At 39.8% G+C, this 15884-nt stretch overlaps 4 protein-coding genes across 4 annotated transcripts; 2 read left to right on the forward strand and 2 right to left on the reverse strand.

Annotated features, from left to right (window-relative positions):
• Window positions 1–335: 335 nt before the first annotated feature.
• lamtor5 (late endosomal/lysosomal adaptor, MAPK and MTOR activator 5) lies at window positions 336–2639 on the reverse strand. The gene is made up of 4 exons (XM_034537058.1): window positions 2489–2639; window positions 2342–2403; window positions 1556–1673; window positions 336–752 (listed from the first exon to the last, which is right to left on the reverse strand). The coding sequence occupies exons 1-4, from the start codon at window positions 2521–2523 to the stop codon at window positions 692–694; spliced, it is 276 nt and encodes a 91-aa protein (XP_034392949.1). The 5' UTR covers window positions 2524–2639; the 3' UTR covers window positions 336–691.
• A 3979-nt stretch (window positions 2640–6618) lies between these two features.
• Window positions 6619–8474, forward strand: prok1 (prokineticin 1). Its single transcript, XM_034537713.1, has 3 exons — window positions 6619–6805; window positions 7854–7979; window positions 8355–8474. The coding sequence occupies exons 1-3, from the start codon at window positions 6623–6625 to the stop codon at window positions 8472–8474; spliced, it is 429 nt and encodes a 142-aa protein (XP_034393604.1). The 5' UTR covers window positions 6619–6622.
• Window positions 8475–9963: 1489 nt separating this feature from the next.
• LOC117733387 (pepsin A-like) lies at window positions 9964–12770 on the forward strand. Its single transcript, XM_034537009.1, has 9 exons — window positions 9964–10082; window positions 10346–10487; window positions 10643–10760; window positions 11360–11478; window positions 11583–11779; window positions 11869–11985; window positions 12075–12219; window positions 12440–12538; window positions 12639–12770. Exons 1-9 carry the CDS (start codon window positions 10027–10029, stop codon window positions 12768–12770), a joined length of 1125 nt encoding a protein of 374 aa, XP_034392900.1. The 5' UTR covers window positions 9964–10026.
• Window positions 12771–13431: 661 nt separating this feature from the next.
• On the reverse strand, window positions 13432–15718 carry LOC117734184. The gene is made up of 7 exons (XM_034538348.1): window positions 15527–15718; window positions 15212–15314; window positions 14809–15120; window positions 14519–14645; window positions 14142–14260; window positions 14012–14046; window positions 13432–13890 (listed from the first exon to the last, which is right to left on the reverse strand). Exons 2-7 carry the CDS (start codon window positions 15243–15245, stop codon window positions 13720–13722), a joined length of 798 nt encoding a protein of 265 aa, XP_034394239.1. The 5' UTR covers window positions 15246–15314; window positions 15527–15718; the 3' UTR covers window positions 13432–13719.
• Between the last annotated feature and the right edge of the window lie 166 nt (window positions 15719–15884).

Consider the following 15884-nt stretch of genomic DNA (forward strand, 5'->3'; position numbering starts at 1 on the left):
ACGTGACTGAGACGTAGCAGTGAACCTCATCAGAGCGAGAGCGAGAGAGAGAGAGAGAGAGAGAGAGAGCGAGAGAGCGAGAGAGAGGAGCTCTGCGGTGAAAACACCAGAGTCGCTGCAGACTTATTGGAAGGCAGTGCGCCCCCAAGATGCGCAGTTCCACCGCAGAGATAGCGACTGGCACCTTCAGCCAGAGATGAGTCGAGTCTCCCCGGTGAATGGAAACAAGAAACACCTGGCAAGTCACGACATGCAGCTGCCACATACAGTGAATTGGTTAAACACAACACACTGACCAAAGGAGGAAATGATACTTAACACGGAAGAGGGCAACGTAAAGTAAAGTTGAAGTTTATTAAGTGGTGTTCTCTGTGCATCCTGGTATTGAACGATATGGATTATAACAAAAACACACAAAGTATGAACATAGCTGGAAATAAGATGTTGAAGGACCTTTTTATGAATGCATTACTGACAGCTTGGTATACATATTTATATAATATATTTAGAAGGAGGGAATCTCACGGCAAGCATGTTCTGGTTTAAATATGGGATCTGCAGAAAACACATCCAGATTTCTCTTGCAAACTGAAGATCTTTTATAAAGTTCAACCGGATTGTGTGAATATACTTGTGTGCCTTTCATGTACATTTCTTTACATATAAAAGTCTTCCGTGAGTCGTGATGTCTTCAAGATGATATCTTGTGAACTGCTACTGTGACGGTCCCATGACTCCTCACCAGAATGTTTCTACAAAACAAGGAAACAAATACAATTTACTGAGAGAAATATTCACCCGGGGAACCTGTTTATGGACTTACCAATCATATCAACTTGTCTGCCATTTACCTCCATTATTGGGAATATGATGCAGTTTGACTAGTTGTTGTACGACTGATCAATATCCAATTTTTAATCAAATTCCTTAAACATGCAATAATATTGTTGGTGATGTTATCACTGGAAAATGATGGGCATCAGCAATAGTCCCAACCCACCACAATTTTCTTTTATTTTGCATAAATGTACCATTTAAAAAGCATAAATACCTACCAATACTGAATGTTGACCTTTTAACCCACAGTAAAATAGCATGAGGATTAACAGCATGTCGATTTTGTTTTGATATCTGTCCCAGTTATGAAGTTATTGATTTAACGCCCATCGACAACGACTGCAATTCTACCATACTTAGTCACAATAAGGCAGCAGACTCATCTTCAGTCACTTTGAAGTCTAACATTTAGAATTACTTCTCTAATAATGGTAAGAATGAACCAGAAGATGTTTCACAAAGTCCAGAAGGTGGCAGCATAGTCACGCAAATGAGAGCTAAACTCCTTTGCCAAGACTTGTAGCTCAGTCTGAGGTACAAACAAGACACACTCAGTCTTTGATTTTGGATCTCTTTCAACAGTTTTCTTCCCAAGAGTTATTGATCTCCACAAGTGTTGATCAAAACCACTGCAGACAGACCCCTTAAATCCAGAAAGAAAAAGGAGGCGCTGCAAGTCAGTCAAGCAAAACACCCAAAAGGTGTTGTTAATGCTCACCCTGACTCAGACTCCAAACACACTGTCGGACTATCCGTTGGTTCTTTGACGAGAGCTGCTGCTTGTTTGGCCAAAACGGACACAACACCGCCATGTTCATCAGACAGGGAGCCACGGCCTGGGGATCATGAGATATAAAAGAGTGTTACTAAACGGAAATGAAGAAACGTCAAAAGGAGCACTCATTCAACTTTCTTCTCCGATAACAGATCCAATCATTATCACTGCTAGACGTGTCTTTTCAAAGTCTAGAGCTACATTTCCAAATGATCAACATGTCTTTAGTTTCATCAAGTTAATGACCCTTCTGATCAAAGAGACAATCAGCTTGTATTTCCACGACTGTCCAGTGACCCTAATTGATCCCCTCAAAGAATTACAAAACTACAATTTGTTGTTTTGACACTTTGATGTGTGGACTTAAACAAACGAGATACAACCAGGTGACCAACTGGGGCACCCAATATTAAACATTTGAATCTCTCACAGGCTTTTCTCATTTTAAATGCGATCACATTGGTCGGACCCAAAAGCCACAGATGGAAGGCCTCCTGAAATGATAGAGCATTAGTAAAATCAACTAAATTGGTCTTGGGTCAACATTTCAGTGAGAGGGTCATATTCTATACCTGACTTTGTTACTTATCGTTAGTGATGCTCACAAATAACCCCACTTTGATATTTATTAGCAGTAAGTTTATTGAACACTTTGATTGACCATGTAAAAAGCCAGTCTGGTTTAAATACATTTGACTAACATGTGTTATGTGAACAGTGTTTTCTTACAGCCCAGATTGTGTCCTTGTTCATCCGTGCACAGCACTCCGACAACTGCTGGATTTTTCATGCTGTCAACAACACAGAAAAAAACATGTCGTCTTTAACGTCGCAACAGTTGAAACACAAACTCATCCCAGTCGGGTATGAACTCACGTATCATCGAGATGCTGTTCGAGGGTCGATTCCATTATTATCAATTGTTAATAACTACAAAAGTCCTGTATTGTGCATGAAGATGTGTTATTTTTGTAGCCTGCGTCCTCAAAGCTTCCGGTTGGAGTCAGCTGATCGTCACGTGCACTAAGGGTCACGGTGAGGACCAAACTATACGAAGCGATGTAGCAGACGGAACAAAAACCTGCCAGTAAACAGTATGCCTACACACTACCTGTCGATGCGTAGGTAACATGCGAGCCGAGGGGATACATACAGGCACACCACACATTTTACAGTTCGAAAATGAAAGTCATATTTGTAAAACTAACCGGCGCTAGGGCCACGCGGAAAACACGCACACTCAAGAACAAGTACCCTTGAATGATGGCTTTTATTTGATTCACCACATATGAGCTCAACTCAGGGTGAATAAACTCAAATTTGATTGAACAAACTCTGATCAGCTGTTCTGTTTCCAACAATATCAGAGTTTCTGATCTCAGGCTTCTGGGTTAGTTAACTCAGTGTTCAGGGTTAGTTAACTCAGAGTTCAGGGTTAGTCAACTCAGGCTTCAGAGATAGTCAACTCAGAGTTCATAGTTAGTTAACTCAGGCTTCAGGGTTAATCAACACAGAGTTCAGGGTTAGTTAATTCAGGTTTAGGCTTAGAGTGGGTTAACCAGCATCCTGAAACCGGGCCCAGATGTAGTGTAGATTTTTTTTTCCATCATCTGCAAATATTGTTTCTCTCTGTCTGCAATGTGACCTTAAGAAAGTGTGTTTGGGCAGAGAGGTCTAACAATAACAAATAATGTATGTATTCCCATTAACTTGACAATCTACAAGAAACAGTTTGCCAAATAAACATAAAGTCAAAGCTCTTAAAGGTGGTATTTCATCATCTTAATCCGTTCAGACATATTTGATATGAGATCAAACTGCAGGTTTTGACAGCACCCAGTTGCCATATTTCAGTCACTGAAATCTGATGACTCTGCCAAAAGTGGAGTTTTGTCAATGTTTTTCGGCAATCCCTCACCTTACTGCCGCCAAGATGAAAGTAGACACACGTGTTTACAACTCATATTCTAAACTAAAGCAAAACAAAAGAGGGATTACAGAAAAAAACTGCACAGAGTATAAGTAGGAAGTGTTTTATTCAACACAGACCACATACTTTCTGACATATATACATGCACGTTTATGTACATATGCATGTATTACATAATGCTTGTGTAATGAAAACATACTCTAACAATGTTTACAATGTTTTACAATATAGTTTATCTCCTGCTTTCCAAGCTATTTAGAAATGCTAATGATTTTACACCATCTTAGCAACAAGATTGTTTTTAGATAGAAGTCTGACCCTGATTATTTTGTATTAACCTTCTGATTGATAATATTTATGGATGGACAAACAAAAAAAAACATCCTTTGAATGTATATTTACAAAACGTGATTTGAAACATATGAATAGTGTATAGTCTAAGCTCTATTGTTTTGTTGTCTTCAGCTAAGAGTCAATTGTCCCAGGTGGCAACAACCTTTGGCTCAACATGAAGCCATGCATGCAAAATGACTCTGGTGACAAGAAGAAGTCCGAACAAATAGAAGTGTAAGAAAATGACCCCATTTCTCGATCGCTAGTTCAATTCTTCTGAAATACAGCATAATGTTCATTTAGGAAATGATGGTCCCATCTAGAGTAAAACAGACAATAAAGGATGGTTTGCTTTAGGGCGTGGCTACCTCCATCTAAACTGTTTATACCAAGGATATAAATAAGACTTAAGACATTCATCAAATACATAATTAGTTTTAATTGCCTTCTTTTTCTTAATGTGTTACATTACATTACATTACATGTCATTTAGCTGACGCTTTTATCCCAAGCGACTCACAATCATGTTACATTGATACACTGTAGACACAGCTACAGGGAGCAATTCAGGATTGAGTGTCTTGCTCAAGGACACATCGACTAGGGCGGGGATTGAACCACCACCCCCTGTGTTCTTATTGAGGTGCCATAGTTCTTAGATAGCAGATTGTTAGCACTTGATATATAAGCTTAATATTCTGTAGCTGTAAATATCATTTCTGGTTTCTGTAGTTTCTCATTCACTAAATGTTTTTTAAACTGGATTAGTTGTGACATGAAACCCTGCCTGTATATATATTCATTATTCATTTTGTACTCTATATTCACCCCAGACACAGTGAAAATATATTAATATATTATATATTCAGAGTTGCATCAATATTAAATTACATTGCTTGAGTTATTTTCCCCTCTTGAATATATAATCTTTATTGATAATCCAGTTCCCACCTTTTTCTCAGAAAATGCAAAGGTGATCACAATCAGATCTAATCTCTGAGAATTTAAATAATCTTTAAAAACAAAACATCACATTGGTGCAAACAATATACAGCATGAAGATGATGTGAACTTTACCATGTACTTCATTCAACATAAAATATAATATTAATGTTATGCTTCTCGCAGCCTTTTGTTGACGGGTTTTGTATTTGTTCCACCGTGAACTGAGGCCGCCCCCTAGGCTCTCTTCCCTGCATGATTTCTGCTGCCTGTCCCACGACGTCGAGGCTTCACTGCTCTTGCTGACAAAGCAGAAATGGATGAATGTAATTGTGTGGCTGCTGCATTGGGGGAATCCATCACCTGTGTAGCAGCAGGTTAATATGCTGCTGACTAACCCATGGAGTATGCTCCCCCTCCTCTGCTCTGATGCTTCATCTTTTCCTCTCCTCTTTGCTTTCTCATATTTCTCTCCTCACATCTTAAATCAGAGCCCAGACGCTTCCACTGACAACCTGCTGCTCATCACTGTCAGAGCATGCACGTAGGCACACACACACGTTTACTCATGCAGAATAATTAACAAGGTCTACATATGTATGTAATGTGATATCTTCTTCCCTTGTCACACATACATTCATAGTTGTGCATCACACACACTCATGCAAGACATCTTGTACGGAGGGAGGTTGACATCAACACTAGATTAGATTATTTGCTATTTGGCCACAATCAATTTCCAAATGAACCCAGAACAAAGGTTTGACTCCTACCATCACCTCGAAAATATACTTATAATGGCTGATACAATTTAGGGATTTCACTTAGATTCTTTTGTGTGATTTAGCACACATTCAATTCAATTCAATTTATTTTATATAGCCCAATATCACAAATTACGAATTTGCCTCAGAGGGCTTTACAACCTGTACACATACGACATCCCTGTCCCAGGACCTCACATCAGATCAGGAAAAACTTCCAAGACTCATTATTCATATTCTGTTATTCATCAAGTCTTAATACGTCAATGAGGTGTGGTCTCTCCAAATTTGCTCAAACTTTTTGCATTGTTATTCATTTGTTTAGATATAAATCAAATGCAAATAGTGAATTAATTAAAGATCATATCAGACCTGGAAAAAAACAGAATATTTCTACTCTCAGACAAAAAAAAAATTATATGTATATATAAAAATGTTTCCATTAAAATAGATATTTAAATTCCTACCAAACAAATAATTAATAGCGTAACGTTTTTAACCTTATAGGCCTTCAGTGTGGATGAATGCTGATGTGCAGCTAAAGATTATGGTAGCTGTCAAAATACATATGTTTATGGCACATATATCCCGTAATGAAACAAGGAATATCACTTTTCATGAAGCCCAGTTTATGAGTCAGATGCTTTGGACTAACAGATGACTCTGCATTTCATGGCACGCTGCTCTTTTTCTCACAAAGAGCTGTCAGTGTTTTGTTCATATGTATGTCATCACTTGTGGAGTACTTTTCCATATTGTTGGTGTTAGCTTGAACCACTTGAGTAATGGAAACTCTGTCAGCCTCTGCTTTGCGCAGATGTCTGGTCAGATCCCAACAGGCAAAGATGTACAAGTAGAGGGGACTTGTGAGCCTCCACACTGTCATCCGGAGGAGTAAGATGACGAAGCTTCGGAGGAGACAGGCAGAGAGGGCGTGGGGAGATCTCAGTCATGGTGAGGGAGGGAGGGCTGGGTGGAGGTCTGAGGTAGATAAAGAGAGGGAGAGTGTGGCTCCCCCTCTGAGGAGTTCTGGGAACCTTCATGACTGACCAGAGAGCCAGGGATCCAGTGAGAGGTGCCGGACAGACCTTTGACAACTGCTGTCCAGTGTTGAGGCTGTTGAGAGAGTCCAGATCTCCTGTTGCTGTCATGGGCTTGAGGACGGTGCTGCTGTCCGTCCTCCTGGTGTCGCTGAGCTGCTCCAGAGGAGCCGTCATCACAGGGGTGAGTGAGGGGTTTCTGTCTCTGCTGCGCTCTGTTATTCATTATGCCAGTCACTCCTTTGAGTCATGTCTGGTTAAAGATAACAGTTTACATGTATTATATTTATATGTATCATCTTCTTTATCATTTATAAAGTGAATGTATATTGAGACACTGATTTTACAATGATTGTACAGAGATTTTACAGTGACACTTACTTACTAGAGCTGCTAACACTTATTTTCATTATTGTTTAATCTGTCGGTTTTTTCTTTGTTTACTCAATTATTAATTTAGTCTGTAACATGCAAAACAATGACAAATGGTCATCACAAGATTCCTGAGTCTAAGGTGACGTCTTCGAGTTGCTTGTTATTGTCTGATCAACAATCCAAAGCCCGAAAATACAGAAATTACAACATGCAAAACAAAAAAAAGCAGCAGATCCTTACATTTGAGAAGCAGGAGCTAGCAAATGTGTGACATTTTTGCTTTATAAATGCCTTAAACATTAACTTAAAAAATGGCTTCTTTTTTTTTATTGACGAATTGAATCGTTTCTGAGCTAATTCTGTCAATGCACTGGGAAGCGTGCTGCACTTGCACTCAAACCCCAATACATAGTTTGTTTTATACTATATTAAATGTAATACTATACCATGACTTTTGATTTTTCGTTTGGCTTTCTTAACTTCAAACCAAAAATATTGCACAAAAAAAAATACTACATATATACAAACAGCAGTGTTCACTTTTCTGGATATTTTTGTAAAATTTGATTACACATGACTGACAGGAGACCACATCCTCCTCCGCTTCAAGTCCAATGGAAAACCCAGAGGAAATTACCCCAGTCCTTGATTGATATTCATTTGTAAATGGATTATGGAGATGACAGGCAATGATCAAAATGGCTTTCACTGTCTGAACATGAGATTACTATTACAAAGTAAAAATGAAATAGATGCAAATACAAAAGGGTATCTCTATTAGCATTAATAAAACTGAGTCACTCATTTACTCATTGCTATCTGTCCTCAACCACCTCGTCTCTCCCTCTGTCCTGCAGGCCTGTGAGAGGGACGTGCAGTGTGGTTTTGGTCTTTGCTGTGCCGTCAGTCTCTGGCTGAGGGGCCTGAGGATGTGCGTCCCAAGAGGTGTGGAAGGGGATGAATGCCACCCCTTTAGCCACAAGGTGGGGAGAAACACACACACACACACACACACACACACACACACACACACACACACACACACACACACACACACAGAGTCCTACTTGCCCACACTTGTTTTCTGCGTAAGAGAAATTCAGATTATATCAAGCTGCTGGCAGGTTGTCTGATAACTGCAGAGGATATTGATCTTCTCCAGCGTGAACCGGCCAATCGGAGCCATACATCACTTTGATCATCTAGCGATGGCAACAATTATAGTTCTCCTAACACCACATCCGTCTCTGAATTCAGACTTTTAAAGGGCAGTATTTTAAGATTATCAACTCCACTTGTCAGCTGATGAAGGATTTAAACTGTCAGATTTCCCCTCCCCCTCATTTCCCCACTTCCAGGTGCCCTATGCAGGGAAAAGGCAACATCACACCTGCCCCTGTCTCCCACACTTGATGTGCACCAGGTACAGTGAAAGCAAGTATAGATGTACTGATGACTTCAAAAGCCTGGACTTTTAACAGACGCCCAAAAATGCAGATAAAGAAGACCATAGCGGAAACTGCATTTAGAGTGAAAAAAAACAGGCTGTGGATCTGAAAAACATATTTAATCTTCACTGGCTGTATTCTTAATTTGCATACTCTATGCACTATAATACACAGTTTGGATTCCATCAAGGAGAGAAAGAGAAATGTGAAGAGAGTGTAACCGATTAACAAGAACAGATGATTCTTTTTACTTAATAAAAGCAAAGAAGATATTTGTGAACAATTGAAACATTTGCTGTTTTGTTTTCATGTTCACTTTATGTTAAATTGTCAAAAGATATGTATAAATATTATTGTCAATAAAAGTACAATTCCAACATTGTTGTTGCACACGTGCTCTCTAGAGTGTTTGTTTCCCATGCAGTCTATGTTGCTTGATCAAACATAATGAGTGTTATGGGATGTCAAGTGGTTTTGATGATTATGATGAAGGTCATAATGTCCTTTACCTTTATGCATTATTAGGACATTATATGTAACTGAACTGACGACCCAACTGACCTCCAGAGATGTTTTTTGTTTTTCACATTAGGAGCTTTAACCTTTTACAGTTTATTTTCTGCCAATAGAATTTTCTTATTTTGGATGTTATTTAAAAAAATGTTGCTTCAGTATATTTGTGTATTATTAAAGAATCGTAATTCTTTTTTCCACCAGTGTGCTTTGATCAAGTTTTCAGTATTTCATGGTCATAGAATAAATTCACTGCAAAAACATATTTTGTTAAACTAGACGCAACTCAAGGTTATGAATAATGGAGTTTTAATTTGGGATTTTTAAAACAAAATTAAATCAACCACGTAAATATGACATAATTGTCCGATCAAAGTCAGATTACATATGTTCTGGGTCAGCTGCATCTGTTTTACGTCTTACTGCTATCAGACAATCCTGCCCAGATAACCTCAGCTCACACCTTTGGAAACCTGTGGAAAGTTTCCATATCAATGTTAAACAGGAGCTCAAATCCCCTGATTTCCAAGTGTCTTCTGTATCTGTTATTAAACACATAACTTGTACTTACGGAACATTAAAATCATCTGTGAGATAACAAAAGTCAATCCTCACGTTGACACGTTTCCTTTAAAGAATTATTTTTGCTAGTGAAGGAAAATAAATGAACAACGCTGAGCTAAACATTAGCTCCTTTACATAACTTTAACATGAAGGATTTCTCTTCAGTACAGTCGTAGGATAATTCAAACAAAGCTTTCAAAGTATAGTTTTAAGAAACATAGTTTCTCCAAGCTGTGAATATTTTCACAAAATCATTTTTAAACAAATACATATGAAATATGAGCTGCACTTTATAAAGCACTTGATTTTACAGTACATTGTTATTGTTTAACGGGATATTTGCTCTCAGATAAGAGGCAGCACATTGCATATTTCTTATCTCCGGCTGATACGTGGTATCAACTTATGAGGAAGGGCATTTTGGAAAGTCAACCTTGATTTGCTGTATTTAAGGGCTGGACTCAGCCACTGGAAGTATGTCTGAGTCCAACAGTAAAGTGACAAGATGAAGTTGCTCGTGGTCCTGTCAGCTCTCCTGGCTTTCTCCGAATGCTTCCATAAGTAAGTCTGACCTGGCTGGCTGAGAAGCCACCAGCTCCTTTATTTCTTTGACATTTTACACATGAATAGGTTGAATTGTTGAAATACAATCTCTCCATCTCGTTGTCCTGAGGGAAAAGTCCTCCGGCCATCTTACTTTGAGCGATCGCACCTTTCAAACTTGCACAAAGCTCAAAGAAAAGCTCACTTTCTGATTTGTCGGTCTATAATATGTCAGACGGCTGTACATTTTGATGATTCGTTCTTTTTGTTTTTGTGCTTAGGATATCCCTGATCAAAGGAAAAACTGCCAGGCAAGACCTGCAGGAGAAGGGACTATGGGAAGAGTACAGGAAGCAGTATCCATACAACCCCGCGGCAAAGTTCTACCAGACTGGTTCTGAGGCCATGACCAACGATGCTGACGTAAGTCCATAAGACAACATGTAAAGCACAAATAGCAGCTATTTTACGGTGTGTTGAACAATAAATGATATCCACCTGCTACATATTGTGTGCGACATTTGAGTCAAGTTCATGTTCATATGCACTTGTTAACTTCCCGCCTTGCGTCCCTCTAGTTGTCCTACTATGGTGTGATCTCCATTGGCACCCCTCCTCAGTCCTTCAGCGTCGTCTTTGACACCGGCTCCTCCAACCTGTGGGTCCCTTCAATCTACTGCTCCAGCCCGGCCTGCAGTAAGTGTTACTGAGACCACCGCTGCCGTGGGTTTGAAGTGGGCTGTTAAGCTTTAAACATTTGGTTAGTGTTTTACACAGCGGTTGAAAGTAATGCATTATATTTACTCGAGCACTGTGTATAACTACACATTTAAGGTTTCCATTTTATGCTTCTCTATTCACTTTTGTGACTTGTTATTTTGCTGAATAATATTATACATATACAAATCATGCAATTCTGCATTAATTAGATATATTACATATATTGTTATAGATTAAGTTAGCTAACCATGGGAAAACGAAAGTAGGAGTCACTTCACATTCACCGACTGCAACATACAAAGTAATGACACATTAATAATAACCCAGCAGTATAATAATATTACGCTGAGCCATTCTGCAAAATCAGTACCTTTATCTTTGAAAGTGAAGTATATTATTCCTAATAAGTTTGAACTTCTTCTTGGATATGACTTAGATTTCAGGAATTTAACTTGTAATGCAGTTATTTGAAGACTGCTGTACTTTACGACTAGAAGATCTAATTACTTGTTTAAAAACTAATAGAGTTTATAAAGAATCAGCAGAGGTCTGACAAAGACTCCATTCCTCTGCAGACAACCACAGGAAATTCAACCCAAGTCAGTCCAGCACCTTCAAATGGGGCAGTGAGACTCTGTCCATCCAGTATGGCACCGGCAGCATGACTGGACGTCTGGCCATTGACAACGTTGAGGTAACCAAAGCCCCTGGAACAAAACGCCTAGTCTATTTAGACTGCAACAAGGCATATCTCTGTGGTCTGTTGAACTGTGACTGACAGCTGTCCTATGTGTACAGGTGGGCGGCATCACAGTGTCCAACCAGGTGTTTGGAATTAGCCGCACAGAGGCTCCCTTCATGACCCATATGATATCTGATGGTATCCTGGGACTGGCCTTCCAGAGCATCGCCTCTGACCAGGTCGTGCCTGTCTTTGACAACATGGTCAAGGACGGACTGGTGTCTCAGTCCGTGTTCTCCGTCTACCTGAGCCGGTACTGAAACAGGATGGAAATCTGTTGGTTGTCATGGTGTCATTTTCTGTGACATTTAATGAATTTGTTTGATTTATTTCCTCCCTTAGCAATAGTGAGCAGGGCAGTGAGGTGGTCTTCGGTGGCGTGGACAGCAGCCACTACACTGGACAAATCAGATGGATCCCTCTGACCTCTGCCACCTACTGGCAGATCAAAATGGACAGGTACCAAGAACACACGAAACTGAATACTAAGCACAAACGTAAATTGCGCAACTTGACTGTAATCCACTTTCTGCTGTTTCTCCTCCAAGTGTTATGATCAATGGACAGACTGTGGCCTGCGCTGGTGGCTGCCAGGCCATCATTGACACTGGTACTTCCATGATTGTTGGCCCAACCAGTGACATCCAGAACATAAATTCCTGGATTGGAGCCTCAACCAACCAGTACGGAGAAGTGAGTCATACCATCATACTGTATCCATTTTAAGTACATGTTCCCCATGTTCTGAACCCAGGGTAAACAAACATGTAATGCTCTGACGTCAAAACTCTCAAATGAAAATAATGAGGCAGGACGTGGTGACTTGCTTTAGCTGGAAACCTGCACAATACCAATAAATACAACTTCTGCTGAAACACGGTATTCAACTGTGTGTGTGACGTTCTTCTCACAGGCTGAAGTGAACTGCCAGAACATCCAGCACATGCCTGAAATCACCTTCACTCTCAACGGACAGGCCTTCTCCGTCCCTGCGTCTGCCTACGTCTCAAATGTAAGTTAGACCCAAAAAAACCCACTGGAGCAGAAACGTTTTCAGCACTATAATGAATATTGGGGGGGAAGTAAATGTATTTTCTGTTGTCTCTTCACAGAGCTACAACAGCTGCCACAGTGGCTTTAGCGGTGACTCTAATCTCTGGATCCTGGGAGATGTCTTCATCAGGGAGTTCTACGTCATCTTTAATTCCGAGACTAAGACCGTTGGCCTGGCCCAGTCTGTGTAATCAAATGGGACATCTGATCGATATCTCTAAATGTTCATTCACAGTCTGATTAAAAAATTATAATAATTATACAACTGGAGATTTTGGAAATACTTTTGAACATGTGCCTTTGCAATAAATCGATGATAGCAACTAAAGTCTTTCTTTGAATTTCTTGTGTATTTGTTAGTGTGACTGTGGTGACTACGATGAGGATCACACATCAGTGCTGCAAAGACGTCTCTCGAAACATCTTTAGCCGCTTTCGTTTTGTGTTACAGCGCTGCACTGAAATGTCACAGAAATAAGAATCTGTTCGGTCTATTCCTTCATTCGCTCTTAAGAGAAACTTGACCTTTTATAGAGCATTCAAAGCAAGAATTGCCACCAGCTTTTTTTGTGTAAAGGAAGAAGAGGCCAAGAATAGAATATCGAGCTGCTCTGCGAATAGGGGCTTGGTGGTAATCGAGAAGAAACTGATAAGGACAAACACTGATTTAACAAAAGATAACCGGATGATATAATCTGACAACTCTGCTGCTTTTTCAACCTGTGCACATTTATAAAATACTCAAGCAAAAGAGTTTTGTCTTAAATTCACCAGACTATGTTCATTTCATTCATGCATCATTTCATTTGTATGTCTTCTCATTTTCACAAACAACACATGTTATATATATGGTGTAGTTCAGTGATTTAATATTGCACCTCCATAAAGTTAGAGACTCACTAAAGACAAAAGAATAGTTCATTGTTAGTCCCTAATATGGGTCAAGCTCCAACAAATGCTGGATCCTACAGTACATTTCCCATAATGCAACCAAATGCATGTTTTTGTTAGCTCCTGTCTGCCTGATAAATCCCTTTCAAACTCTGTACTGTCTAAGTAGTGCTAACCATGACTAGTAAATTGAAAAAACAAAAGCGGTGCCATTAAAATCAGAAATGAACTAGATTCTCACAGGTGGATTCACTGGTGGATTGCCAGTGTGGAGTACTCCACCATCCCATTGGGCTCTGCGCTCCAGGTCGAGTCGGGGCTTCCCGCTTGTGTTTGGTGCATCCTCAGGTTTGCATACACCTCTGTTGGTCTCAGGTGAGCTCTGAAGTCCACTGTTGTGTAGACTATGCCGCTCGTGTCCTGGGGGAGACACACTTTGTCAAGAGACCGGGAGGAAGTTTGAAGCATAAACATGCAATCAGCTTTAGAAAACAAGTGACAATGAATCACAGAGGCTACATGTTCCCTGTTTAGCACTTACCGGGGCTTCTGGTTTCAGTGACTCACATAGAGTTTCTGCATATTTGTCGACAAGGAAAAAACAAAATGTCATTGGTTCTCTATACCCATTCCCCCCCAAAAAAAATCACAATTTATTTTCAGACACTTACCCGGCTGTTTACGTCTTGCCTCGACTCTGCAGCAAACAACACCAATAATTGAAGTGATCAAAATCATCACTGCAATGGACACAATGACAGCTAGTGGCAGGCCCAAACTCCATGGAACTCTGGAGGAGAAAACAATAACAACACACACATATTTCCATATATATATATATATCTATATATAGATATATATATATATATATATATATATCTATATATAGATATGTATACATACATGTATATATGTATATATGTATATATCTATATATATATATATATATAGATATATATATATATACATATATATATATATTATCTTCAGTCAGACAGCACTTTTTGGCCGACTCGCAACAGAAAACGAGTAATCTGCTGATGTATACCTGTCCCTGTCACTGTGGTCCTGTGCCAGAGCAGGCCAAGAGGAGCCTGGGAGCATTGTGGAGTTGTTGGGGTTTTTGACAGTTGTTGTCAGTAAAGGCTGAGTCTGGCTGTGCTGAACAGAAACCTCTGCAAAATGCAAGAATATCAAATAAGCTTCCAGAGTTTATGCCTGAAATTAATCTTATGAAGGTGCAATAATGCCTTTTTTGCCCATGTGTTATTGTACAAGTGGCTTTGGCACACTTAACATCTATAACACCACATAATAATGAAGATTAAGACTGCTTACCAGACACCTCGACATAGTAATCACTGTAGATGCGGTTCTGAGTTCCCAGCACAATACATCTGTAATATCCTCCGTCCACAAAGCGCACATTTGATATTTTAAATTCTATCCAGCCGTCTTTCTCAGTTGTCGTAACTCTTCCTTTCAGTAACTCACAAGTGAATCCTGCACTGTCCAGCAGCTTGTAGCATCCTCCTGGGTAGAGTTTACAGCAGGACTTGTTGTAACTATTGTAATATGAAGGGAATGTGAGTTTCAGAAGAACATGTTGAAACTCCTCGATCTTCTGCTGCCCTTTTAGATAAGGGATATCTGGAAAACAAACATTTCTTATTAATGTGTAATTTACAGGCACACGAGAACAGCCAATTTAGGAAATTGATCTCTTCGGAAAAAAACAAACCTAATAAAAGAAACAAGACAAAGGAAAACTTCATCTTCAGCGTAATGCTCACTTAGTCGCAGCACTTTTTGACACTTTTTAGAGGATCTGAGGCCCCTCCTTGCTGAAGAAAAGAGGAAGTTGTCAGTCCAGCAGCTGGAGGGCCAAGAGAGAATCCGTGGCGACTCTTTTGAGAATTGTAGAGGCACACTCCGTTTCATTTTCAACCTATTTGTAAGTACACATTAACCGTTTCCATAATGTGGGTGTACACAGGAACACCTGCATAGTGTGGTACCACTGTTGAGACAAAACGGTGGAACTCTGCAATTTTACCATTTTTCCAGTTTCATTTCAGTTCCTCATCAGATCAGCTCACTTGGCTTTGGCTAAAAGACTGCAAGTCCCACAATGCACCACCAGCAGGCCAGTGCAAGCTGCTCAGTACTTTAAGTTGGAGCACCTGCAAATGGAAGGTCTCTCAGCAAATATCATGTACCAGGCCATTTCAAGTTGGGCAAGAGTTGACCAAAACACCGAGGAACTTGACAACCACTGTGTGGTCACACTGTCAGAGGACGTTGACTTGACTCCGCTCAGTTTTAAGGTTGCAGTTTGCGGTGTGCTTGTGTTGCATTACATTTGTTTTAGTCATTTCCCTCTACTCTACTCTTCTACTGCAAAATGTTGATAC

This window comes from Cyclopterus lumpus, chromosome 7 (genome assembly GCF_009769545.1).
Source record: "Cyclopterus lumpus isolate fCycLum1 chromosome 7, fCycLum1.pri, whole genome shotgun sequence".
In the NCBI taxonomy this organism is placed as follows: Eukaryota; Metazoa; Chordata; class Actinopteri; order Perciformes; family Cyclopteridae; genus Cyclopterus; species Cyclopterus lumpus.

Excerpts from the sequence above, each read along its gene's own strand:
- lamtor5 (XM_034537058.1), bottom strand. The coding sequence starts at position 2,523 with ATGGAATCGACCCTCGAACAGCATCTCGATGATAC. Across the intron at positions 2,404-2,488 it reads GAACAGCATCTCGATGATAC|CATGAAAAATCCAGCAGTTG; the intron begins GTGAGTTCATAC and ends TGTTGTTGACAG. Across the intron at positions 1,674-2,341 it reads ACAAGGACACAATCTGGGCT|GCCGTGGCTCCCTGTCTGAT; the intron begins GTAAGAAAACAC and ends CATGATCCCCAG.
- prok1 (XM_034537713.1), top strand. The coding sequence starts at position 6,623 with ATGACTGACCAGAGAGCCAGGGATCCAGTGAGAGGTGCCGGACAGACC. Across the intron at positions 6,806-7,853 it reads GAGGAGCCGTCATCACAGGG|GCCTGTGAGAGGGACGTGCA; the intron begins GTGAGTGAGGGG and ends TCTGTCCTGCAG. Across the intron at positions 7,980-8,354 it reads GCCACCCCTTTAGCCACAAG|GTGCCCTATGCAGGGAAAAG; the intron begins GTGGGGAGAAAC and ends CCCCACTTCCAG.
- LOC117733387 (XM_034537009.1), top strand. The coding sequence starts at position 10,027 with ATGAAGTTGCTCGTGGTCCTGTCAGCTCTCCTGGCTTTCTCCGAATGC. Across the intron at positions 11,780-11,868 it reads TTCTCCGTCTACCTGAGCCG|CAATAGTGAGCAGGGCAGTG; the intron begins GTACTGAAACAG and ends TTCCTCCCTTAG. Across the intron at positions 12,220-12,439 it reads CAACCAACCAGTACGGAGAA|GCTGAAGTGAACTGCCAGAA; the intron begins GTGAGTCATACC and ends TTCTTCTCACAG.
- LOC117734184 (XM_034538348.1), bottom strand. The coding sequence starts at position 15,245 with ATGAAGTTTTCCTTTGTCTTGTTTCTTTTATTAG. Across the intron at positions 15,121-15,211 it reads TGTCTTGTTTCTTTTATTAG|ATATCCCTTATCTAAAAGGG; the intron begins GTTTGTTTTTTT and ends TTTGTTTTCCAG. Across the intron at positions 14,261-14,518 it reads GACCACAGTGACAGGGACAG|AGTTCCATGGAGTTTGGGCC; the intron begins GTATACATCAGC and ends TTTCTCCTCCAG.